This window comes from Capra hircus, chromosome 26 (assembly GCF_001704415.2).
Source record: "Capra hircus breed San Clemente chromosome 26, ASM170441v1, whole genome shotgun sequence".
NCBI classification, from domain to species: Eukaryota; Metazoa; Chordata; class Mammalia; order Artiodactyla; family Bovidae; genus Capra; species Capra hircus.
Window position 1 is genome coordinate 32,981,653 of NC_030833.1, and position 24,737 is coordinate 33,006,389.

The 24,737-nt window shown below is 53.5% G+C and overlaps 1 protein-coding gene across 2 annotated transcripts in view; it reads left to right on the top strand.

The window, feature by feature from the left end:
* The window catches only part of RRP12 (ribosomal RNA processing 12 homolog), a 29,065-nt gene continuing 4,770 nt past the window's right edge, over positions 443-24,737 (top strand). Inside the window, exons 1-29 of one of the 2 annotated variants that reach the window (XM_018041529.1) lie at positions 443-702; positions 1,223-1,455; positions 2,988-3,071; positions 4,382-4,458; positions 4,954-5,059; positions 5,263-5,379; positions 6,449-6,587; positions 6,676-6,803; positions 7,745-7,843; positions 8,447-8,538; positions 10,439-10,550; positions 10,782-10,879; positions 12,167-12,281; positions 13,322-13,464; positions 13,666-13,787; positions 14,733-14,797; positions 14,885-15,047; positions 15,470-15,624; positions 15,917-15,984; positions 16,535-16,628; positions 17,456-17,614; positions 17,752-17,832; positions 18,031-18,136; positions 18,402-18,509; positions 19,025-19,182; positions 20,148-20,239; positions 20,422-20,583; positions 20,703-20,875; positions 21,111-21,239. In XM_018041529.1, the coding sequence (XP_017897018.1) occupies positions 564-702; positions 1,223-1,455; positions 2,988-3,071; positions 4,382-4,458; positions 4,954-5,059; positions 5,263-5,379; positions 6,449-6,587; positions 6,676-6,803; positions 7,745-7,843; positions 8,447-8,538; positions 10,439-10,550; positions 10,782-10,879; positions 12,167-12,281; positions 13,322-13,464; positions 13,666-13,787; positions 14,733-14,797; positions 14,885-15,047; positions 15,470-15,624; positions 15,917-15,984; positions 16,535-16,628; positions 17,456-17,614; positions 17,752-17,832; positions 18,031-18,136; positions 18,402-18,509; positions 19,025-19,182; positions 20,148-20,239; positions 20,422-20,583; positions 20,703-20,875; positions 21,111-21,239 (3,517 nt within the window). In that variant the 5' untranslated portion in view covers positions 443-563. The remainder of the gene's footprint in view (positions 703-1,222; positions 1,456-2,987; positions 3,072-4,381; positions 4,459-4,953; positions 5,060-5,262; positions 5,380-6,448; positions 6,588-6,675; positions 6,804-7,744; positions 7,844-8,446; positions 8,539-10,438; positions 10,551-10,781; positions 10,880-12,166; positions 12,282-13,321; positions 13,465-13,665; positions 13,788-14,732; positions 14,798-14,884; positions 15,048-15,469; positions 15,625-15,916; positions 15,985-16,534; positions 16,629-17,455; positions 17,615-17,751; positions 17,833-18,030; positions 18,137-18,401; positions 18,510-19,024; positions 19,183-20,147; positions 20,240-20,421; positions 20,584-20,702; positions 20,876-21,110; positions 21,240-24,737) is intronic. The other variant, XM_018041530.1, reaches the window with a different exon arrangement.

A 24,737-nucleotide genomic window follows, 5' to 3' on the forward strand; every position in this document is an offset into this window, starting at 1 on the left:
AGATTCTTGACCACCGGCGCCACCTGGTTTCTATGCTTACCTTTTGAAATTAGATTTTTTTTTTAAAATTATTTTTACTTATTTGGCTGCATAAGGTCTTAGTTGCAGCATGTGGGATCTAGTTCCCGGATCAGGAATCGAACTCAGGCCCCCTGTATAGAGCACAGAGTCTTAGCCACTGGACCACCAGGGAATTCCCTGAAATTAGATTAAAAAAAAAATAAATGTACGTTTGTGTTTTAACCTGCAAAGGAATTCCAGTTTAATAAGGTTCACTCCTGTGGCCAAGAAGCAGTAGCCGTGGAGTAAGAGCCCCAGCTACACTCTACCAGCAGAGCCTCCTTCCTAGGAATGGGGCCTCCCTCCAGCCTCTCCTTCAACAGAGTCTAGAGCCTGGAGACTACGTGAAACCGGATGTTGATTCTTTTGCCATGGAAACGGACGCGAATGAGGAAGTTACGCCAGAGGAAGAGGAAGTGGAGCGGCTGCGAACCCACGTGGGTCCTGCGTGTATTTTAGTTCCCCGAACCCAGTCCTTTAAACTCTCTCCCTGCCTACTAGGCATGGGTCGCTCGGGGAAGTTGCCCTCCGGGGTCTCGGCCAAGTTGAAACGCTGGAAGAAAGGCCACAGCAGCGACAGCAACCCGGTCATCTGCCGCCAGCGGCAGGCCGCCCGCAGCCGCTTCTTCAGCCGGCCTTCAGGTAGCAGGGTCGCGACCAAGACGCAGCCGGGCCGCGGGGTTCCGGGTCTGCCTGAGTCTCGATGAATCTAGGCTGCTCTGGGGCCCAGGCACCAGACGCTTCGTCTCTTAAAATGTCCAATCTCGAAGCTGCTGTAAGGGCCCACCCTCCCCATTTAACAGATGCAGAAACTGAGTTCACAGGAAGGAGATAACTTGGCTCGGGTACCACGAGTGTCTGCGTCTGTAATCATGCCTGTGATTAATCTGGCTCTTCACAGAGCGCTCTCACCCTCTTCTCTTTCCCAATCCCCTCACTGCAGCCCCCAGCCGACTCACACAAGCGAAACCGTTAGCTGGAGGCTTCCCTTTCTGGGTCTGATAAGTACCGTGGGCTGCTGAGGCGGACTGCGTTCAGAATTTAACCTCTCAGATTAGGAGCCCAGACTCTGTCGGTTTGTTTCCTAGGGATGGTTCTTGTGTTCTTGGCCAAGGAGTTTCGAGTAGAGGTGGGGGCCTTACTGTTTCTCGCTGGTTCTCAGGAAAGAGCGACTTGACAGTTGATGCGGTGAAGCTGCATAATGAACTGCAGTCGGGGTCCCTGCGCCTGGGCAAAAGCGAAGCCCCTGAGACGGCCATGGAAGAAGAAGAGGTGACGCCGGCTTTCACCGAGAAGTCTTCTGGCACCTTCCTGAGCGGCCTGTCTGACTGCACAAACGTCACCTTCAGCAAAGTGCAGCGCTTCTGGGAGTCCAACTCGGCTGCCCACAAGGAGGTAGGGGGATGCTCAGGACAGCCTGAGGCTAGTTGGAGGGGGGGACAGAACTGACTGCTGTCTGGTGACAAAAGGTGGAATCTCTGGGTGATGGTCACCCTTCCTACCCTCTGTGTCCCTGACCTATTGAATCTCCTAGGGCAGGTTCCCCTCTGCTTTTTCTAAGAGTATCTTCTCATCTCAAGGGTAAAGTTCCTCAGTGTATTTTCCAGACAATTTCCAAACGTCCAAAAAATATTTTGCAAACGTTTTTTTCTCTTCAACTATACCTAACACAGGCCTTTTTATATAGAATGTTTTCAGAAAACATTTGTTAAATAAGTTAATACTGAATAACAGTGGTTAGAAAACGTTTTATCTAATAGAACCTAAATGTTGCTTTTTTTGTCTATAATTTTAAATTATATATATATTTTGTATTTTTTCATTGTTTAGATGAGAAGTGTCAAAACTATAAATGGTAACAAAGTGAGATGAGTAGAAAAAAAATACGGAAGTTGGCCTCCCAGCTTGACTTCTTTGTGGTAGTTTCTGTTGACAAGTCACTGTACTTTTCTAGACTGGTGCTGTCCAGCAGAAATGTAATGTGAGCCACACACAGGATTTTAAGTTCTCTAGTAGCTATGTTAAATAAAAGTTAAAAAAAAGATGCAGGTGAAAGTAACCTTAATTTTGTATCTCTGATGTAACCTGGTATACTCCAAATATTGTCATTTCAACTTATAATCAATATTTTTAAAAGTGAGGTATTTTTGCATTATACTTACTGTACTGAGTTTTCAGAATCCGGTCTGACGTCTCCATTTGGATGCTAAATTTTCATGGGCAGTACTTGATTAGTATTTAAAGTTCAGGAAACTTACAGTTGCAAAAGTAGGTTCTTATACCCAAGTAGTTCTAAATCTGTTTCTCCGTAAGTATTTGCTAAAGTATTTGTTTTTAAATATAAATAATTCAGATGTTTAAAGATGCAGTTTCTCAGTCATCCTAGCCAGATCTCAAGTTCTCAACAGCCTCTTATCAAGTTATTAATACTATTCTAGACTTTTTTTACCCAGACTTTGTCTAGGTTTACTGAAGCATCATTATATTTTATATACACTATTTTGCAACTTTTTCCCCATAGATTAGCATTTCTAAATTCTTCTGTATAGTTGGTCATCATTCTTTTCAGTAGTTACATAGTATTCAAATCTGTCATTATTATATGATACTACATTATTAATCCCCTGTTGATGGCTGCTTTATTGTTCTAATTGGTTGCTGCAGTGAACACACTTGTGCACAAATGTTTGCACATTTGTTCGGGTATTTCTATAAGGGGTAGGGGCAGAGGTGGGTTTTGGGGCAAATGTGTATGTCTTCCAGTTTGCTGGGCCCTGTGATGTGTTCCCCTGGCTCAGTGGGGTTCATCTTGTCTGCTCTGGGCTTTGTCAGGAGATTAACTTGTGACGGAGGAAGGAGAAGAGGCTGCCCTGGGGTGGGATTTGATGGGAAATAGACGTCACAGGTGGTTTCTCCCTTGCGTGCAGATCTGCGCTGTCCTGGCTGCTGTCACAGAGGTGATTCGCTCCCAGGGTGGGAAGGAGAGTGAGACTGAGTACTTCGCTGCACTGGTGAGTGAGTGCAGCTTTCCGGTGGGCGTTTGGGGTGGCAGGTTCTTCAGGCTGTAGAGACAAGACAGGGACCCCTGCGTGCAGGGGTGGAGAGAGACAGCCTTGAACAGGTGAAAGGGCTTCAGTTATTCTCAAAGGGCTTGGTAAGGCTGGTGGGATTTCCTATGTGATTCTTGTAAAGCAAAATCCAGTCCTCTCTTTTTTTTCTTTCCCTAGTTGATAAAGCTGGGTTACACCTAGGGGATTCTCTAGTAAAATTGTTTTTAGAGTGTAGTCTGGGGGTTCCCAACACCTTTCCAGGGGATTTGCCGTTGTTTAGTCTCTAGGTCATGTCCGATTCTTTTGCGACCCCATGGACTGTAGCCCGCCAGGCTCCTCTGTCCATGGGATTCTCCAGGCAAGAATACTGGAGTGGGTTGCCATTTCATTCTCCAGGGGATCTTCCCGACCCAGGGATTGAACCCACATCTCCTGCATTGCAGGCAGATTCTTTCCCTCAGCCCCGCCTTTGGGGGCTTGGCTAGGTCAAAATTATTTCCATAGTACTACTAGACCATCATTTACCTTTTTCTGTGTCATGAGTATACCTTAGAGTTTTCCAGAAGTTATGTAATGTCTGATGACATTTTAACAGCTCGTGGAATTGTGCTTGCATATTCTTATGTTTAAAAAAAAATTCTCCATTTTAATTTTTAATATGATAAATATCAATAGGTATAATTTTCATAAACAAAATCTCTTTGAGGAAATCCTCAATAATTTTTAAGGGTTTGAAAGTATGAAAAGCACCACTGTGGAGAAGGGGCAAACTATAGTCCATGGGCATCATCTGACCCATGGCCTGTTTTTGTGTAGCCTGAGGGCTAAGGATGGATTTTACATTTTTATAAGGTAGTTAAAACACACAAAGAAGAATATGCAGCAGAGACCACATGTGGCCTGCAAAGCCTGAAATATTTATTATCTGGCTGCTCTTTGCAGAGAATGTTTTTTAACCTCTGCTCTAGAATAATGAAGTAAATTAAATAGCAATGTAATGGTTTTCGTCACACGTCAGGCAGTGTTCTAAGTGTGCTGTGTATTAATTCAGTTAAACCTCACATCAACTTAATTATCCCTGCTTTACAAGTGAGGAAACCTGAGTCACAGAAAAGTTAAGTTGCTAGTCCATAGTCGCAGTGACAGGCTGGGATTTCAGCTTCTGACACCAGGGTTCTTGGTCCTACCCATCCCCGTGGGTGCCCGGGGCCCCAGTACCCCAGTTGCCCAGCTTGACGTGCTTCCGCATTCCCACCCCGCGGCCTGGTCAGATGACAACCATGGAAGCCGTGGAGTCCGCGGAGTCTCTGGCGGCTGTCGCTTACCTGCTGAACCTTGTCCTCAAGCGGTGAGTCCTGGCTCCTCGTGACGGAAGAAGGGAGAGGGGCTGGGGGAGAGGGAGGAACACAGGACTTATTAAAAAGTACAAAGAGGTGCTAAGCATCCAGTGGCAGTCTCCCGGCTTAGGCTCCGGGTGGCCTGGGATGGTAGCAGGACAGAGTGTGCCTGGGGTGGCTGGGCAGGGACAGCCCTGCACGGCCAGCGGGGCAGGAGGGATGAGGTGGAATGTTGGGCCCGCTTGTCTGGGGACCTGCAGCCAGGGGACACGTGGGGAGAGGACTAGGGGGAGCTTATAAGGGCCCATTGGGTCGGTAGTGATGGAAAATATGAGGGAGGCGGGGAGCTCAGGGGCCATTGAAACGCACTGAACTGGGTGTCACGACAGGGGAGCCAGCTGAGTGACGGGGCCCGTGCTGCCCCACTCTGTCCAGCTTCTCCTCCAGACCAGCAGCTCTCGGAGACCCCTCTGGGCTTCTCACTGTCTCTGTTCTCTCCCCCACAGCGTGCCCAGTCCTGTGCTCATTAAGAAGTTCTCCGATACCTCCAAAGCCTTCATGGATATCATGTCAGCCCAGGCCATCAGTGGCTCCACCTCTGCCCTCCGATGGGTCAGTGTCTGGGTCTGGGTGTCCCCCTGCCATCTTCCAGAGCCCACCTGATTTGGCTAAAGCTTGCACGCTTCCTGGGAGGGGTATAGGCACTCTGTGGATGCTCAGAAAGCCCTTTGGCATTTTCCAGAGTCCCTGAGAACCCGGGCTGTCTCCCACCTGGCTGAAGTGGGTGGAGCTGAGGGTCTCTGCCTCTCTACCAGGTCCTCTCCTGTCTGGCCACCCTTCTGCGGAAGCAGAGCCTCGAGGCCTGGAGCTTCCCCGTGACCATGCAGGTGTGCCACGGGCTGCTGAGCTTCACCGTGCACACCAAGCCCAAGGTGAGGCTGTGGGGCCCTGGCGTGGGCGGAGGCGGCCGCCCCCATTCCAGTAAGCCGGCTGGTGCTGGCTTCCTGAGTGGCCCGGGGTGGTCACCCTGAGTGCTGGACTCCCATCCGGAGTTTCTGCTCCTGCCTGAAGCCCTGTCTGCTCACTCCTGCAGGAGGGATGGTCACAGTCAGGCCTGTTTGAATTTCTGCTGCCTCACTGGTCAGTGATGTATTTAATTACAGTGGAAGGAGAGGGGGCTGGAGGGGGCTTTGGAGTCACACAGAACTGAGTTGAATATTTGACTCACTGTGCTGGGACCGTGGACAAGTTACCTAATCTCTCTGAGTCTTGGTTTTTTAAGCTGTAAAGAGGGATAATAAAATCAACTTTGCTGCAAGGTCATGGTGACACTCGGGAGTTTTCCTCAGACCTGGTCCAGGTCCTGGCTTGTAGCCAGTGCCCAGTAAGTAGTGCTCGGCCACGTTGCTTCCTCCTGAACTTTAGAACTGAGGGGCATGTATCAGTCAAAACAGTCCTAAGAATCACTCCTGGTGCTGAGCACTCTGATCCCAGGCAGGCCCGTGCCTCCTTCCCTGCGATTCCCCATGGCGGTCCTCTCACTTGCTTCAGGTCTCTGCTGGAACGTCACATCACTGGAGTGACACTTACCTGATCATTGCATAAAAAAGTAGCAGCCCCAGTTTTATTGTCTGCAAAGTACTTTTATCTTCTGGCATACATTTCTTTACTTCCTGTCTCCTGAAGAGTTGCTGGTTCACTGCTGAACTGGTTAGCACTCTGTATTGTTGGATGATGGCGTGAAGAGAGGAATCCGTGTTGTAAAGATGAGACACTGAAGCTCAGAGACTAAGTAGTTTGGTTTGCTCAAGGCTGGTTGGTGAGTTAGTAGAAGAGCAGAAACTGAAACCCAGTTTTGTCTTACTTATCAGCCCGGGAGTCCACGTGAAGGATGCCCCTAGCATGGGTCTGCGATTGTTGCTCATTGCTGGTGGTCATGACAACCACCCACGTTGCTGGTGGAGTGCTGACCTGGCCCTGTCCCCTTTTCTTGCCCCTCAGATCAGGAAGGCTGCCCAGCATGGGGTCTGCTCCATCCTCAAGGGCAGCGAGTTCATGTTTGGTGAAAAGGCCCCTGCCCATCACCCTGCTGCCATTTCTGCCGCCAAGTTCTGCATCCAGGAGATCGAGAAGTCCGGAGGTGGGGCAGCGCGGTGGAGTGGGTGGGGTGGGGCTGGGGCCAGCTGCAGAGAGTGGGCTGGAGTCTCAGTTGCCCCACTGTCTGCCAGGCTCCAAGGAGGCCACCACCATGCTGCACATGCTGACCCTGCTGAAGGACCTACTGCCCTGCTTCCCAGAAGGCCTGGTGAAGAGCTGCAGCGAGACTCTCCTGCGGGTCATGACCTTGAACCATGTGGTGAGCTCGTGCCCCAGTGCATGGGGGTGCACCGAGGCAGGGGCGGGCAGAGCTTCAGACCCCAGGCCTGTGTGCTGGCACTCGGGAAGCTCGCTATTCAGGCCAGAAGCAGGAGTTGGGGCCTCCTCGACCCTGCTCTTGGCTACACCTGAGGACACATCTCATCCCTGGGGTGGGGCAGACGGGTCAGCCTCAGCTGGGAGATGAGCTCGGCAGGGGCGTGGAATTGTGTGGGACTGGTGAGGCAGCAGTCCTCCCCCGCCTGAGCTCTGCCCCACCCATGCTTATGGTTATATTTTTCTCTCTCTCTCACCTTCTTTTTTTGCTTATAGTAATTTAGTAAGATCAGTATGAGACTCTAAAGACACATAAAAGCGATGCCTTGCAATTCTGCTATCCTAGCACAATTCTGTTAATCTTTATATGTTCTCATACAGTGTTTGTTCACATACATATTTTAAAATATTCATTATATGAATAACATGATCGTTGCTTAGAAAGGAAAAAAAAACCTCCAAAGTATATAAAGTAAAAAATAGATATCTTTTTCCCGCCAAGTCTCATTTCCTAAGATATATAGTACAGGCAGCTTGCTGTGTATCCTTTTAAACATTTTCTTTTTAGATAAGCAAACACATAAAAATACTGTTTTAATTATAGTATGCCAACCATTTGTAGCCTGTTTTTTTAGTCCATAATTTTAAAAACATTTTGTTCACGTTTCTCTGATGTCGTTTAAATCATTAAAAAAATTTCCCAGTGGCTGCCAAGACTTCCTAAAGCAACAGTTGTGTCTGAGTATCTAGGCGTCTGGGGCATGTTTGAGATTCAGGGGGCCCAGGTTTCCCCCACAACCCACCAGCTGGAGTGGGATGTGGAGGAGCCCAGGGCTGCCTTGGCCTCCGCAGTGGGTTTCCCACTAACCTCCACGTCCTTTGCAGCTGGTGACAGCCTGCGCCATGCAGGCCTTTCACAGCCTCTTCCATGCCAAGCCCAGTGTGCGTACCCTGCCGGCAGAGCTCAACGCCCAGATCATCACAGTGAGACCTAACAGAGGGATTGGGAAACGGGGGACATGGCTGTGCTGGGGGGCAGCCCTGTTACTTGTCTGCAGAGTGAGGTTGGATAGGCCAGACTGGGCTGTCCCGGCATAGGAGGCGGGTAGACAGCCAGGAGACCATCCACCAAAGCCACATGAGTGTCCACAGGCGGGGCCCTGACCCTTGACCTTGTGGTAGTTAACGCAGTAACCCATTCAGCATGATCTCATGGTAGCTGGTACCTCAAACAGGGATCTCTAAGTGGATTTGGGGAAGGGAGCACAACCCTCCCCCCAACCCCTCCAAAAAATTGTAAAAATGTGTGTGTGTGCTCACATGCATTTTTCCAGAGAAGTGTTCTGGTCTTTGTCAGGTTCACAAAGGGTCATGTGACCTGTTATTCTCGACTGCTCCTAAAGACGGTTCTCCCCTAGAAGCGGAAGCAGAAGGGCTTCATGGATCGGGGAAAGGAAGGCCAAGGGGGCTGAGAGTTCTAGGGCCCCATGTGCAGGCTGTCGTGTAGTGATAGGAAGGGGTGTTGTCACTGGGCTGCTGCTGAAACACTTTGCTCAGTCACCTGCTTGTTCCTGGTCCCTCGCCTAGGCCTTGTACGACTACGTTCCCAGCGAGAATGATTTACAGCCCCTGCTGGCCTGGCTGAAGGTCATGGAGAAAGCCCATATCAACCTGGTCAGGTAAGGTCATGGTAGAGGGCGGTCCTGCAGCCGCCAGCCAGGCTCCCCACCCTGCATTGCAGATAGGAGGGCCATGAGCTAGAAGTTGGAGGGGTTCAGCTTTTTCTGGGGGTGGCGGCGGTTCTGTGTTGAGTGTGTGCACACCAGCTCTTGAGTTCGTGAAGGCAGGGCTGGGGAGCACAGCCTGGGTTAGCCAGGGCTGTTGCCTCTCCTGCCGGAGCAATTACCAATCAGCTGTGAGGAGCAGCAAGGCCGTCTGAGAGCATCTTCCCCACTGAAGGGCGGAGGGCAAGGGGCTGTTCTTGTCACCCCCGGCTGTCACCCTGTGCAGTCGGCTACTTCTCAGAGGGTGTCATCTGCTTTCTGCAGCTCCGCCCTACTTCCCACCTGGGTTAATGGTCCCCTTCTCTGGGATTCTCAGTCCTTCGAGCCCAGTTTCTGTTTTGTGTCTCTGTCATAACACTTACCGGGCTTCCCAGGTGGTGCTAGTGGTAAAGAACTGGCCTGCCAATGCAGGAGACGTGAGTTTGATCCCTGGGTTGGAAAGACCCCCTGGAGGAGGGCATGGCAACCCACTCCAGTATTCTTGCCTGGAGAATTCCATGAACCTGGAATTCCATAAGGTTGCAAAGAGTTGAACATGACTAAAATGACTTAGCATGCACACAAAACACTCACTCTTATAGTAGCCACTGGATAGCTCCACTTATCCCAAATAAGATGGAGAATAAAACAGAGTGTCAGTTGGCGATTGCATTTTGCCTGGAGCCAGGGTCGAGTCCCCGACGGCTCAACCCCTATGTCATCCTCTGTCCTCTGAAGGCTTCTGGTTGGCCCTCAGAAGGCTGTGCTGGGTACTCCGCATCCATGTTTCATCTCGCTGATCTTACCACCCCACGAGGAAGGCCTCAGCCCATTTCATAAGCCAGAAACTGAAGCACTGTGTGTGAGCGTGTCTCACAGCTGTTGGGGAGCAGTGCCGGGTCCGCCAGGCTCATGTTCTTTTCCTGCATCAAACTGCTTTTTAGCTGGAGGTGCCAGAAAGCGGCCGGATCATTTTGTTCTCCACTTTTCAGGGTTTATCCTGCAGGAGGACTCCCGTAATTGTAGGATGTTTTTTTCCCCATGTGTGCTAAGTAGCTTCAGTCATGTCCAACTCTTTGTGACCCTATGGCAGAAACACCTAGGAGCAACCTGGATGTGTCCCAGGGGCGTACTGCTTAGGTGCGAACAGTGGAATACTAGGCAGCTGTTGGAAATAACTGAGATAGATGGGTGCATGCTAATATGGGGAGATCTCCGAGATATATTGAGAAAAAGCAAGGTGTGTAATAGTTTGCATTCTTGAGCCAAACTACCAGGGTGTGAATCTAGACCACCCCCACCCACCCCCCAACTAGCTGGGTGGCCTTGGACAAGCTATTTGACTTCTCTGTGCCTCAGTTTCCTCATCTCTGAAATGGGAATTGTGATAGGGTTTAATCTCAGTTGTTGTTTTTATTTTTTATAAAGTTTAAGTGAATTAATGTTGTTACACCAGAACTTGGCATGTGATAATTGTTCCGTAAGCATTGGCAATTATCATTTTGTGTGCTGGTATGAGCATAAAATCTTCTGGAAGAGTATTTGAGAAACGTAGCCTTGATTTTCCCCAGGGAAGTGCATCTGAGTCAGTCTGGGAGACAGTGTGGGGCGGTAGGCGTGCTCTTGGTTTTGTACCCTGGAGACCTGTATGAACCTTTTACCACGTGTATCTGTTACCTGCCTGATGGCACTCTGTACAGTTGCCCACTGGAAGGGCCTTTTGGTGCCCCTTAGATCTGTGGCTGCTGTCAGACCTGGGCCATCTGAGTCCCCTAGGCCTCGGGCCGGGCACCACAGAAGCCTTTTGTCTTGACAGGCTGCACCGGGATCTGGGGCTGGGCCACCTCCCTCGCTTTTTTGGAACTGCGACGACCTGCCTCCTCTCCCCCCACTTGCCAGTGGTAACAGCTGCCACCCAGTGCCTCCAGGTACCGCTGCCCCCAGCCCCAGCTTCAGCGAGGGGAGCAGAGAGTCTGAGGGGGGCTCCTGCCGCCCTGTCTCCCCCAGAGCTCGCCCACGGTCTCTGGCTGCGTGCTGGGGAAGAGGTTCTCAGAGTGGAGGCAGACTTCCTGGAAGCTTCAGGGAGCAGTCACCCGGGAAGACGGCATGGCACTGCGGGGCTAGCTTAGGCCCAAATGGCCGTGGCCTCTCTTTTGCAGGAGATCCTGAAAGGGTGTGTCGCTCCCCACATGGCCGACATTGGCTCCGTGACCTCCTCGGCCTCAGGCCCTTCCCAGTACATTGCCAAGATGTTCAGGTGAGAATGCAGCCTCTGCGTTAGGAGGGAGTAAGGTGTGCCTGTCAAAAGCTCCTCGTGGTGACAGGCATTCCTCTTGTCAGCGTGGCGGGCCTTGCGCACACCGCCAGAGCAGCGGCCGTCGTGTGCGTGCTGGTCACATTCCAGGTGATGTTGTGTCATTGTGCTCGTGAGTGTGCGCTTGGGGCCCGTCCTCCACCTCTCAGTACCTCAGGGTCCTCGTCAGGCTAACGGAGGTGAGGATAGATGAGGTCTTAAATGTAAAGTCCGCAGAATAGTGCCTGCGGTGTAGGTAAGCACCAATAAATGGAAACTAGTGGTAGCTCTGTGGTTCTAGGAGATAGGTGCTGGCCCCGTTTACAGCTTGGGGAGGCTGAGCTGCCAGGTGGCAGCCTGCCTGCAGAGGCCACTCACGTGCTGGGCTGCCCTCTACACCACTGTGAGAGGGCCGGTCACAGATGTGGCCACCTCGCCACCCCCGCCACCACGAGGAGCCTCGGAGCACCAAGGGTCCCGGATGCTGGTGTTGCTTCTGGGTCTGTCTGCTCAGCTCTGGGGCTCTGTTCCTTGAAAAGACCTGGAGTGAAGTTTCTGGAAGACCGAGTAGAGCTGTTCTACCCCCCCACCCCACCCCCCAACTCACCTCTTTCCCCACACTGACCTCTGTTAGCCATTCTTGCCTAAAGCCTCTGAAGCTCAGCCTTGAGAGATGAACTGACCACAGTGTGCACAGGCCAGAAAGGGCTAGCGCCCTGCCCACCCCCACTGCTGTGGCTTTCCTCCCTCTTGTCCAGACCACCTGTTCCTACCCCAGCTTCCTACCTCTGGTCAGACCAAGAAAGCATGGGACAGTGACTTTATGGCTCAGTGAAGGGTATTTAGTCCCTCTGAGCCTCAGTTTCCCCATCTGTTCTTGTTGTTCAGTCGCTAAGTTGTGTCTGACTCTTTGTGACCCCATGGACTGCAGCATGCCAGGCTTCCCTGTCCTTCACTGTCTCACGGAGCTTGCTCAAACTCATGTCAGTGAGGCCATCCAACCATCTCATCCTCTGTCAACCCCTTCTCCTGCCCTCAATCTTTCCCAGCGTCTGAGGATGGAACAGATAATCTCACAGCCTTTTCTGGAAGTGTGAAGATTATATAAAGGAGATTCTTAGCCCAGAGGGCACTTGATAAATACTAGTTCTCCCCTCTTGGCCTTCCCTGGAGCCCTGCCCTCGCTGTGGTCAGTAGTTCCTGGTGCCAGCCATGGACTTTCGTGACCCTGACTGCCCACTCCCTTGGCAGGGCGGTGGAGGAGGGCCTGACGTACAGATTCCATGCAGCATGGAGCTCTGTGCTGCAGCTGCTGTGTGTCTTCTTCGAAGCCTGTGGGAGACAGGCCCATCCTGTGATGAAGAAGGTGAGTGGGCCAGGGCAGGAGGTGGCGCTGGGCTGTTAGACCAGGGCCTCTTGGAGGGGCATGTGTCTCTGTTATGTCTGCGCTTATCCACACTCCCACCCCACCTTCACCCACGCCAAGGGCCCACAGCAGGAGCTCAGTACTGTGTCCCCAGGAAGGTGACTGGGCCAGCGTGGAAGGAACGAGAAGAGGGATAGAACCCCCCCACCCCCACCCCTAATGCCTGCTTGCTAGTCTTGGCTGGAGGTGATGGTTTCAAAACTCACAGGGAATTAGTATGATTCTTCCTCACTTCTATCTATTATGTTTTAATTCTTCAAATTTCATATAACAAGTGAGCATAGCATTTTAAGCAGCCTTAAGTCCCGAGGAGGTTACTAGGGCCCAGAGGAAACCATGGGATCTTGAAACCTCAGGGATCACCCAGAGGTCCTCCTCAGCTCCAGCAGCAGCAGGTGGGGGCCTGAGGACAGGCTGCAGACCCCTCTCCAGCAGTGGAGGCTCCAGGCCTCGTGGGGCCCTCCTATCTCCCCCTGATGCTGGTGGGACGAAAGGAGCCACCTTGGGAGGGTGGGGGCTGCCTTGAGAGGGCTGGTCTGGGCGCTGCCAGATTAGGTTGGCAAATCAGACCCCTAGGAGAGGTCCCCAAGGAGTGAGGCTTGCAGTGGGGCTCTGGGGGGCTATGGAGAGCCAGAGGGTGCAGCTCGGGGGGCAGCCACTCCACAGCACCTATTAATTTGCTAATAGTCCATGTGGGTCTGCGCTTCCCAGACTTTCACATTTTTCTAGATAAACTGGAACTCTACATTTGTATGTGAAACCACCTGATTTTTACATGTTACTAACAAATACAGAATTTTTTACAAAATCCTGAGGCATTGAGGAGGGGTCAAGGACAGGTTACTTTGGTCGTTGGTCCTTGACCTCCGAGGGAGCATAACCTGGGCCCGCGCTCCTGACCTCATCCTCTTGGCCCAGACTCAGCCATGGTCCCTGCCCTGCATGCCCATCTCACGCCTGGTCCCTTGACTCTTCTCTAGTGCCTCCAGTCGCTGTGTGACCTGCGCCTCTCTCCCCACTTCCCCCACACAGCAGCTCTGGACCGCGCGGTGGGGGCTGCGGTGGCCAGCATGGGCCCCGAGGTGGTTTTAGAGGCCGTGCCTTTGGAAATCGACGGCTCTGAGTAAGTGCGGCCCTGCCTGGCTTCCATACCAGCCACAGGAGAGCCACATGGCTTGTTGTCCCCTGGGAGGGTGTCCACGCCCTGGGGTGACAGCTCTGTGTGCAGCGCTGGTCCGTAGGAGAGGGCGGAACAGGGCCCACGCTGCTCCTCGGCTCCAGGCCGTCACCTCTCTCTCACCGGGCGTTCCCTCCCTCCTCCCAGAGAGACTCTGGATTTCCCCCGGAGCTGGCTGCTGCCCGTCATCCGAGACCATGTCCAGGAAACGCGACTTGGTTTCTTTACCGCTTACTTCCTGCCTCTGGCCACCACCCTGAAAAGGAAAGGTACTGTGGGCCCACCGCAGTCCTGGAGGGGTCGGGAAGGGCTCCTCCTCCAGCATCTCAGCCTTAGGATGTGCGGCAGCCTCCCCGGGCCAAGTGGCTGCTTGGCCAGTGCTAGAGCGCCATCGTCAGTGGGGTCCGAGGCATGGCCAGGCTCCCCCGTTACAGGGCTCCCCCTGCCCTGAGACAGGCAGACAGGGGCCTCTTCTCCCACCAAGGGAGACGAGTACACACCAATGTACACATGCGGTGTGTACTCGTGTGTATTCCCAGTACAAGTCCTGACAGCCCCCATGTCCCTCAGTGGGGCTACAGTGAAGTCAGTCATGGCAAAGCCCCCCATGGGACACAGAGTGCTCGCTGTAAAGAAAGAAAGACTCGATGTGGGCATGGACCTGTGTAGTCCCTGGTGAGCTGAACAGATTATATTCAAATCTCAGTTCAGCCACTCCACAGTTTGGTGACGTCAGGCACGTTTATCCTCCCCGCTTGGGTCTGCGCCTCATCTGCGAAATGAGGACAGTAATCACGATGGTGTGAGGATTAAATGAACAGTCACGAAAGCGCATGGTACTCAGCCTGCCTTGTAGAAGTTATTCAACAAATGCTGCCGACTTCATTGTCTAGTAAAACAAGGTTTCAGAACAGTATATGGCTGGTCCAGTCCTTCTGTGGTTTAAAAGTGTGCATGTGTTTGGAGAAATGTGACAAAAACAAGAGAGGAGGGAGGTGGGCAGGGAAGGAGTGTGGGCAGACGCCGCTTTCTATTTCACACGGGCCTTTTTAGTTTTTTCAAACAAACAGATGTTTGTTTAATAAGTGTTTCATCCGTGGAGCGGAGGAATCACCCAAATTCCTTCCTCAGCAGTGGGCTTTTGGTTTGGGTAAAGATGAGGCCTGTTGGCCCTGAGTGTGCCCAGGGTCAGACTGTGTCCTGTGTCACTCTAGCAATGGACCTGGCCCAGGCAGGCAGCACAGTGGAGTCCAAGATCTATGACACGCTACAGTGGCAGGTAAGGGTCCGCTGGGGGACGTGGGGAGGACAGGTGGGCACAGGGTTGCTGGGCGTCACCTTCCTCAGTCATCCCCTCCCTCTCCAGATCTGGACCCTCCTGCCTGGGTTCTGCACGAGGCCCACAGACGTGGCCGCCGCCTTCAAAGGGCTGGCACGGACTCTGGGCACGGCCATCAGTGAGCGCCCAGACCTGAGGGTCACCGTATGCCAGGCCCTGCGCACTCTCATCACCAAGGGCTGTGAGGCAGGTACGTGTGGGGTCAGGCCTGGGAGAAGGTGGCTGCTGTGGCGTGAGTCCCTGACCCTGTCTGGCCTGCTCGTTGCCTGAGCTATCACTCAGCCTTTGCAAGGGCCTGAGTGTCTGCTGGGGACCCGAGGAGTTGATGGGACGCTGAAAACTGCCCCCTTTCTCTCTTTACTCTCTTTACTCTCTTTACTCTGTGCTGGCAGTTGTCCAGCCTTTATGTGGGGCTGGTCCTTCGCTGGCCCTATAGACTGGGGTGGCCCCATTCTCTGTGCTCTGTCCTCAGCCTCTCCTGTCCCAGAGGCCCCCAGACCTCTGGTCCCATCACAGGTCCCCCAAAAGAATGGCTCTGGGCTGCAGCCCCAGTGGCCATTGAGGTGGGGTCATGTTCTGCCCCTTTTGTGCAAACTTTGATCTTCCTGCCAGAGGCTGATCGTGCTGAAGTGAGCCGCTTTGCCAAGAACTTTCTGCCCATCCTATTCAACCTGTACGGGCAGCCTGCTGCAGCCGGAGATACCCCAGCTCCTCGGCGGGCTGTGCTGGAAACCATCAAGACTTACCTTACCATCACTGAGCCTCAGGTGAGCTGGTGGAGGAGGGGGAGGAACAGTCTCCAGTAGGTGAGGGTTGGTTGGCGGTGTTGGAGAGGTCGAGACTCCACCCACCGTGGCTCACTTGGACCTCTGCCCCAAGAAGAACAGGGACCGATGTCAGCAGCGCACTGGGCTTGGGGCCCTAAATAGGGAGGAGAGGGGGAGGAAGGCACGAGGGGGTAGTCCTGTGACCTACTGCCGTTCTGTATTTTCTCTTTTGTGTGTGTGTGTTTTGTATTTTTTCTTGAACAACCATCTCCTTATCCCTTTGGGCTGTCAGCTGGTGAATGGTTTTCTGGAAAAAGCCAGTGAGAAGGTGCTGGACCCCTCTAGCTCTGACTTCACCAGGTGAGTACCCCACTTGAGCTGGGGCAACCCAGGGAACCAGAGGGTGTGCTGGCAGAAGCCCTGTGTTTCTCTCTGGAATTATTTACGAATGTCTTGAGGTACTGAATGACCCAGCTCCTCCATGAGGCCTGACCGGCTCCTCCTTCCCAGAGTGGCATTGTAGTCTGCTAGGGATGGGCCAGGACCGTGGAGACGTGCTGCACAGGTTCAAATCCCAGCTTTGCCACTTACGAGCTGTGCCCTTGGACAAGTTATTTATCTACTCTGAGCTCTCATCTGTAAAATGGGCATAATGATAATACTTGCAAGAGAGTTGATATGAGGATTGAAGGTGTTGACACATGTCAAGGGTCAGGAACAGTAGCTGGGATCTTATGAGTGCTGAATTAGGTACAGACATTGATTATTCATGGGCTCCTTCGAGGCCTCTTGTTCTCCTCCCCCTGACCTTTCCCACCTCCTCTGTCCCCAGTAGTCATGAGGACACAGATAGTCTACGCCCTTCCCCAGCCTCTGCTAAGCCCCTCCTTGGTCTCTTGTCCCCGAGCAGGTTGTCTGTCCTGGACCTGGTTGTGGCCTTGGCTCCCCATGCTGATGAAGCCGCCATCAGCAAGCTCTACTCCACCATCCGGCCCTACCTAGAGGTGAGCCACGGAGGCTGGGAGCCACGCACGACCACTCCTGGGGCAAGTGGGGGCTCCTTGCGGTGTGTGTGTTAGGGGGATGTCTCTGTCTCTTCGCCTTGCTGCCGCCCAAGACCGGGTCTTGGTCTGCTTTCTTGTGGCGTGGCTGCCCTCTGTACCTGTCTGGTCCTGGACTCTTATCACGTGGATGCCATGTTGAGGCCTCAGCTGCTTGAAGATGCCTCTTACAGAGCTGAGACCTAACTCACTCACTGGGCCCATCCCCGCCGGCCCTGACCTTCACCCCACCCAACCTCATCCCCCGGCTGCCACTCGGGCCTCATTAGGCAGCTTTAAGAGTTCCAGACACAGCAGCCCTTGTGGGCCTTAGCCCGTCCCCTGCCTGCTGTGGCTAACCACCAGGCAAGAGTCAGGCCAGTGTGACCTCCTGAAAACTGTCCCCACCACAACGTGTAATAAGCAGTTACCCAGCCGCGTGAGCAGTGCCCTAGGTGGAACATGCAGGCGGGCACACAAGTCCAGGGCAGGGTCACCCAACGTCCAGAGAGGTGGCCCTGGAAGAGCAGAAGGGAGGGAGGGGGCTTCACTCCTCTCAGCTTCCCCTGCCCGGCCCAGAGTCAACCTCTCACCACCTGTGGTCTCCCTACCCTCTAGTCAGGTGTCGCAAGCTCCAGAGGACAGGCTTTGCTGGGTCCCCTCCAGGGCTGGTCACAGCTCATGTGGCTGCTCTGTGGATGTTACTGGCCTGAGTGACAGTTGAGGCGGGTGGTGGATGGGTAGGCCTCCCTGGCCTCCTTTCTCACCCTGTCCATCATACCCCTTCCCAGAGCAAGGCCCACGGGATACAGAAGAAGGCCTACCGTGTGCTGGAGGAGGTGTGTGCCAGCCCCCAGGGCCCCGGGGCCCGCTTCGTGCAGAGCCACCTGGATGACCTGAAGAAGACCCTGCTGGACTCGCTGCGGAGCACCTCCTCGCCCGCCAAGAGGGTGCGGACTCCAGGGCCCCCACTCCGCCCGAGCGTGGACAGGCAACACTGGGAGAGGACCTGCCTGGAGGCGCTTTAGGGGGCTTCCGGGGCGAAGGTGGCACTGAGGGTCCTGACTGTTGTCGCCCTGTCCCGCAGCCCCGTCTGAAGTGCCTCATCCATATTGTGAAGAAGCTCTCGGCCGAGCACGAGGAGTTCATCAGTGCCCTTGTCCCAGAGGTGCGGGGTGTGGGGGGTGGGGAGATGGGGCGCCTGTGTGAATGTGGCTCCTGAAGGTCTGCTGGGATCCAGGAGCACAGCTTTGGGAGTGGGGGTGGCCGGGGAGCATGAGCGCCCTTACCTGGCCCCTTTGCCCCAGGCTGCCAGCCCTGGGGTGGCCAGCTTGGGGAGCGCATGCTAACGGGGCTGTCCCGGCAGGTGATCCTCTGCACCAAGGAGGTCTCGGTGGGAGCTCGGAAGAATGCTTTCGCGCTGCTGGTAGAGATGGGCCACGCTTTCCTTCGGTTTGGCCCAAACCAGGAAGGTGAGGCCTGGGTGACCTGGGGCTGGGATGGATGCTCTGCTCCCAGCCTGGGGAGCCTGGGGCTGGGATGGATGCTCTGCTCCCAGCTCGGGGAGGAGGCACCCCTCAGCCACTAGTCGGAGAGCTGGGGTAGTGTGAGCTGTCTGGCTCTGGCCCCAGGCAGGCTGCTCCTCTCTGGCTGGAGTTCCCCCTTCCTGGTGGGCCCACGAAGCAGCGCACGCAGGGGGCTCTGCCCCGGGCAACTCCTCCTGCTCTCTGCCCCCAGAGGCCCTGCAGCGTTACCTCGTCCTCATTTACCCTGGCCTCGTGGGCGCAGTGACCATGGTCAGCTGCAGCATCTTGGCCCTGACCCACCTCCTCTTCGAGTTTAAAGGTAAACACTATTTCCTTGAAGGCCTGGTAAGCCCTCGGGGTCGGACAGTGCCCAGGAGGTCAGGACAGGGTGGCTACCAGAATGAAGAGTGGTCCTGGGAGGGAGGACGAAGAGCTGGACCTGAGCCCAACTGCCTCCCACCTTCCCTGCTGCCTAGCTCAGCCTCCCTCCTTCCGCAGGGGCCAGAGTCCCCGAGGGTAGGGGCGGGGGGAGGTTAGATCCCTCGCCCAGATCTTAGTTAAGGTTCTGCTTCATATCAACCATTGCTTATCAATCCTGAACAAACTCAGGATCCTCCTGGAACCTTACTATCTTATCTCTCAAACGGGAAAAGCATAGCCCCTGCTCACAGGGTGGCGGAGGGACTAGAGGAGATACTCGTGGAAAGGGTCTAGTCCTTGGCCAGGCACACAGAAGGCCCTCAGGGGTCAACTCCCACTCTTCTGGCCCAGCTGGGGCCTGAGGTCTGGGCAGGTTTCCCGGTGTCCCTGACAGTGGCCCTGTGGCCCCCACAGGTCTGATGGGGACCAGCACGGTGGAGCAGCTGCTGGAGAATGTGTGTCTGCTCCTGGCCTCGCGCACCCGCGATGTGGTGAAGTCGGCGCTGGGCTTCATCAAGGTGGCAGTGGTCGTCATGGACGTGGTGCACCTGGCCAAGCATGTGCAGCTGGTGGTGAGCGTCCCCTTCCCCTCGGCTGGTGGCAACATGGCCCGACAGCTGCCGGCAGAGACCCAGTGGGGCCTTGAGGTCAGGCGCCTTCAAACGCTTTTTTAGCCACATGCTGTCTTGTGCAGCAGAAGGTTGTGCAGGATCCCTGGAGGGGCTGGTGGTGGAGGCTAAGGGGCACAGCGCCCAGGCCACCTCTTGTCATGCCCCCACGGCCCTCCCACAGCAGCAGGGGCTCTGCAGGGCAGGGCCAGTGGGTAGGGCCACCCCTTGTCTTATAGATGGCCAACCAAGGCCAGATTTCCCCTGACCACAGTGCAGGTGAGAGTAGTCCTGGAGCAGAGCTGCAGCCTGGGCTTGCCCTGGGCAGCCCCCAAGCTCCCTTTGCATTTTCCCTCTTCACTGTGATCTTCTGGGTTTGAGAAGACTCCTTTGGATGCCCCTGCTGGTTTCAGGTCCCTGAAGAACCCTCTGGTGCTGGATCCCTGGCCCCCTCCTGCTGGGCACAAGGGGTGCAGCAAGCCGGAACTGTCTTCTGAGCCCACGATCCACTGCGCCCGCCACCTCACTTTCCCACTTGCAGCAGGGTTGAGTCGCCTCAGGGCTCTTGATTGCCTTTGCATCTGGCCTTGGGTTGGGTCAAGGCAAGAAGGGGCAGATGAGAGGCAGGACAGCCTACCCTCTCCTGCTAAAGCCTGCCACCTAACTGGGGCCGTGAATCAGCAGAACAGCCTAGGCGGTGACGTGTTCCCGAGTGACGGGGGTCAGTACAAGCCTTCAGAGGAGCCCCCAGAGGGACAACTGCTGGCCACATGTTTCTCAGTCCAGGCCTCATGAAGGCTGGAGAGAGGTCCAGCCAGAGATTAATACAGGGAAGCAGACAGGACGCATGGAACCAGGGGAACCCCGTAGGGTGCGGGGCAGACAGGGCAGGGTGCCTCCTCCCCTCAAGCCTGCACTCTGTCCTGCAGATGGGCGCCATTGGAAAGCTCTCGGATGACATGCGGCGGCACTTCCGCATGAAGCTTCGGAACCTGTTCACCAAGTTTATCCGCAAGTTTGGGTCTGTACCCTGACTGGGAGGGAGCAGGGGAGGAGTGGAGGGGCTTCCGTCCCACCAGGGCCGCTGCCAAGAAAGCCCCGAGCCGGGGCACTGGAAGGGCTCCGGTTGGACCCCTCACTCTGGAACACACCGTCTGTCCCCGGCACCTCACTGCTCACCTGTGTGCCCCCCTCACCCCCCAGGTTTGAGCTGGTGAAGAAGCTGCTGCCGGAGGAGTACCACAAAGTCCTGGTAAACATCCGGAAAGCAGAGTCCCGGGCCAAGAAACAGCGGGCCCTCCACCAGGCCGCCATGGAAGAGGAAGAAGAGAAGGAGGAAGAGCCCGTCCAGGGCAAAGGCGACAGGTGAGCCCCGAGGCCAGGTCCTGGGGAACTGGTCTCCCCCTACTGGAAGCCTGCCCAGGCCGAGCCCAGCCACCGCGCCTCTCCTGGAGCTCCCTGACTTGGGGCTTCTCTGTCCTTAGCATCGAGGAGATTTTGGCCGACTCAGAGGATGAGGAGGACAAGGAGGAGGAGCGGAGTCGGGGCAAGGAGCAGCGGAGACTGGCCCGCCAGAGGAGCCGGGCGTGGCTGAAGGAGGGGGGCGGGGACGAGCCCCTCAACTTCCTGGACCCCAAGGTGTCCCAGCGAGTCCTGGGTAAGCAAGAAACGGCTGGCCCGTGGGCACAGAGGACAGGCTTGCCTCGGGCCAAGTTCGGAAGTAGGATGGCCTCTAGGGAGGCCAGCAGGCACTCTCACCTCTTACATACACACATGGTTGTGCTGCGGGTTCCCATCCAAGGCGCAGACCTGGGCCTGGAGGGTTGTGATGAGGGTGTGAGCAGGTAAAGACTGGCCTGCCACCTCCTCACCGCCTGACTCTGCCCCACCAGCCACGCAGCCTGGGCCAGGCCGCGGCAAGAAGAAGGACCATGGCTTCAAGGTGAGCGCCGACGGCCGGCTAATCATCCGAGAGGAGGAGGACGCCAACACCAAGACAGAGGAAGAGGAGGGCGCCAAAGGTGGGGCCACCTGCCCCCGCAGGAGGGGCCAAGGCTGCGTGCATTTGCTTATGCAGCCATCCACTCATTTGGTCCTTCAGTCGGTGACCACCTTTGGGGAAGCATAGGTGAAAACAGATAGAAGGAGCTTATATCTCAGGCAACTTTTTTTGAGTTTCTCAAACTTTGCTGACCACATTAAGAAATCTTTTTATGTTGTAACTCAGCTACTTATTCAATACTTCCATAATTCAAACAAAACTTTCGAAAGGCAGTACTTCCTCTTACCCTGTGTCATACGCTGTCTTGATCTCTCTTCTGTTCTGTTCTATTTGCTTCTCCTCCTCCTTTAAAAAAAAAAAATCTTATTTTAATTCCAAGTGTAAACTTGGATGAGGTCTGGAAGCTCATTTAGAGCTTGAAGAGAGCCAGCCCCTCCCAACTTCCCACGTCACTGCCTCCTGTTGTCCAGGGGCTGCTCAGGTGTAACACCTCCGAGTCCTGTTTCATCTTCCCTATTCCCTCTCTGCACATATATCTCTCCATGTCATGTAAGATCACAAAAGCCTAGGTCTTCTAAAATGCGCATCTTCCTCTTTAGTTTGGTTCTCACCACCAGCACTGCAGCCTCTCAGCTAGCACGGCCACTGCTGCCTAGGCAGCTGGACCAGCCAGCTCTGGGGCGGTGGACAGTCCCGTAACCTCTCTGTGCCTTGGTTTCCTCGCCCCACAGTGGGTGTAACACCAGCACCAACTTCAGAGGGTGCTTGTAAAGATGGAATGGTGGACTTGCTGGGGGTGGGGGTGGCGACACTAATTCTCTCCTGCTCTGGCCTCTCACTGCCCCCTTCTCATCTCTGTATCCCATCTCCTTGCTCCCTTCTTGCTTGGAATCCTGACACTGAGTGTGCCCCACCCCGGCCCCCCTCCATCTTCCCAGACCCTCTGCACTCTAAGATCCAGTGCAAGCCCTTCATGTGGCCTTTCCACAGTCCCTCGGCCTTAGCTGTGTTTCCTCAGAACTCCCCACAAGCCCAGGGACCACCCAGGTTCTGTACTTGGTCACACGCTTCCTGTGACATTGGATTCACTTCACTCTCTTCCCTCCAGCCGATCAGTCTCAACGTTCTGTTTCTTGTGTTTTTCTTTTTTTTTTTTTCTTCCTGGCTGCACCATGTGGCATGCAGGATCTGAGTTCCCCAACCAGAGATGGCACCCGTGCCCCTTGTGGTGGAGGCATGGAGTTCTAACTGCTGGACCACCAGGGAGTTCCCTGTCTAACCATTTTTTAAATGGACTGTTCACTCACATTGTTGTACAGCCCATCTCCAGAACTGTTCATCTGGCAAAACTGAAACTCTTGTTCACATGAAATAGCAACTCATCGCTTCCCCCTCCCCTAGTCCCTGACAGCCACCATTCTGTTTTTTGTCTGTATTAATGCGAATTTGAATATGAGCTGTGGTACCTCATATAAGGGAAATCATTCAATGTTTGTGCTTTTGTGACGGGCTCATTTCACTTCGCATAATGTCCTCAAGGTTTGTCCGTGTCATAGCTTGTGTTAGAGTTTCCTTCCTTTTTAAGTCTGCCCTTGTTCTGTTGGACTTCCCTGGTGGCTCAGATGGTAAAGCATCTGTCTGCAATGCGGGAGACCCAGGTTCAATTCCTGGGTCGGGAAGATCCCCTGGAGAAGGAAATGGCAACCCACTCCGGTACTCTTGCCTGGAAAATCCCATTGACAAAGGAGCCTGGTAGGCTACAGTCCATGGGGTCGCAAAGAGTCGGACACGACTGAGCGACCTCACTTTCCTTTCCTTTCTCGTTCTGTTGTACATCTAGACTGCATTTTGTTTGTTCATCTTCCAGTAGTGGACATAAGCAATGCTTCCACTTTCTGACTGTTGTAAATAGTGCTGCTATGATCATAAATGTACAAATTGCCCTTCAGGATCCTGCTTTCAACGCGCTTGGGTACATGCCCAGAAGTGGATCATGTGGTTTCTGTCTTTAATGTTTTGAGAAACTGCCATACTGCTTTCTTCAACAACTGTACCGTTTTACATTCCTACTAACAGTGCACAAGGGTTTCAATTTCTTCACATCCTCACCAACACTTGGCTGTTTTGTATTTTGTTGATAGTATACATCCTGGAGTGTTTGAAGTGGTATCTCTTGGTAGTTTTAATTCGTATTTCCTTAATGATTAATGATGTTTAGCATCTTTTCATGTTTATTGTCCATTTATTTTTTCAGAGAAACGTCTACTCGAGTCCTTCGACCATTTTTTAATTGGGTTGTTTGTTTCTTATTGAGTTATAAGAAGTTCTTTGTCTATCGTGGAGTTCAGTTCCGTTCAGTCGCTCAGTCATGTCCAACTCTTTGTGACCCCATGAACTGTAGCACGCCAGGCCTCCCTGTCCATCACCAACGCCCAGAGTTTACCCAAACTCATGTCCATTGAGTCAGTGATGCCATCCAACCATCTCATCCTCTGTCGTCCCCTTCTCCTCCTGCCTTCAATCTTTTCCAACATCAGAGTCTTTTCAAATGAGTAAGCTCTTCGCATCAGGTGGCTAAAATATTGGAGATTCAGCTTCAACATCAGTCCTTCCAATGAACACCCAGGACTGATCTCCTTTAGGATGGACTGGTTGGATCTCCTTGCAGTCCAAGGGACTCTCAAGAGTCTTCTCCAACACCACGGTTCAAAAGCATCAATTTTTCGGCACTCAGTTTTCTTTATAGTCCAACTCTCACATCCATACATGACCACTGGAAAAACCATAGCCTTGACTAGACGGACCTTTGTTGACAAAGTTTTGGCTCTACTTTTGAATATGCTATCTAGGTTGGTCATAACTTTCCTGCCAAGGAGTAAGCGTCTTTTAATTTCATGGCTGCAGTCACCATCTGCAGTGATTTTGGAACCCAAAAAAATAAAGTCAGCCACTGTTTCCACTGTTTCTCCATCTACCATGAAGGGATGGGACCAGATGCCATGATCTTCGTTTTCTGAATGTTGAGCTCTAAGCCAACTTTTTCAATCTCCTCATTCACTTTCATCAAGAGGCTCTTTAAGTTCTTCTTCACTTTCTGCCATAAGGGTGGTGTCATCTGCATATCTGAGGTTATTGATATTTCTCCCAGCAATCTTGATTCCAGCTTGTGTTTCTTCCAGTCCAGCGTTTCTCATGATGTACTCTGCATAGAAGTTAAATAAGCAGGGTGACAGTATACAGCCTTGACATACTCCTTTTCCTATTTGGAACCAGTCTGTTGTTCCATGTCCAGTTCTAACTGTTGCTTCCTGACCTGCATACAGATTTCTCAAGAGGCAGGTCAGGTGGTCTGGTATTCCCATCTCTTTCAGAATTTTCCACAGTTTCTTGTGATCCACACAGTCAAAGGGTTTGGCATAGTCAATAAAACAAAAATAGATGTTTTTCTGGAACTCTCTTGCTTTTTCAATGATCTAGTGGATGTTGGCAATTTGATCTCTGGTTCCTCTGCCTTTTC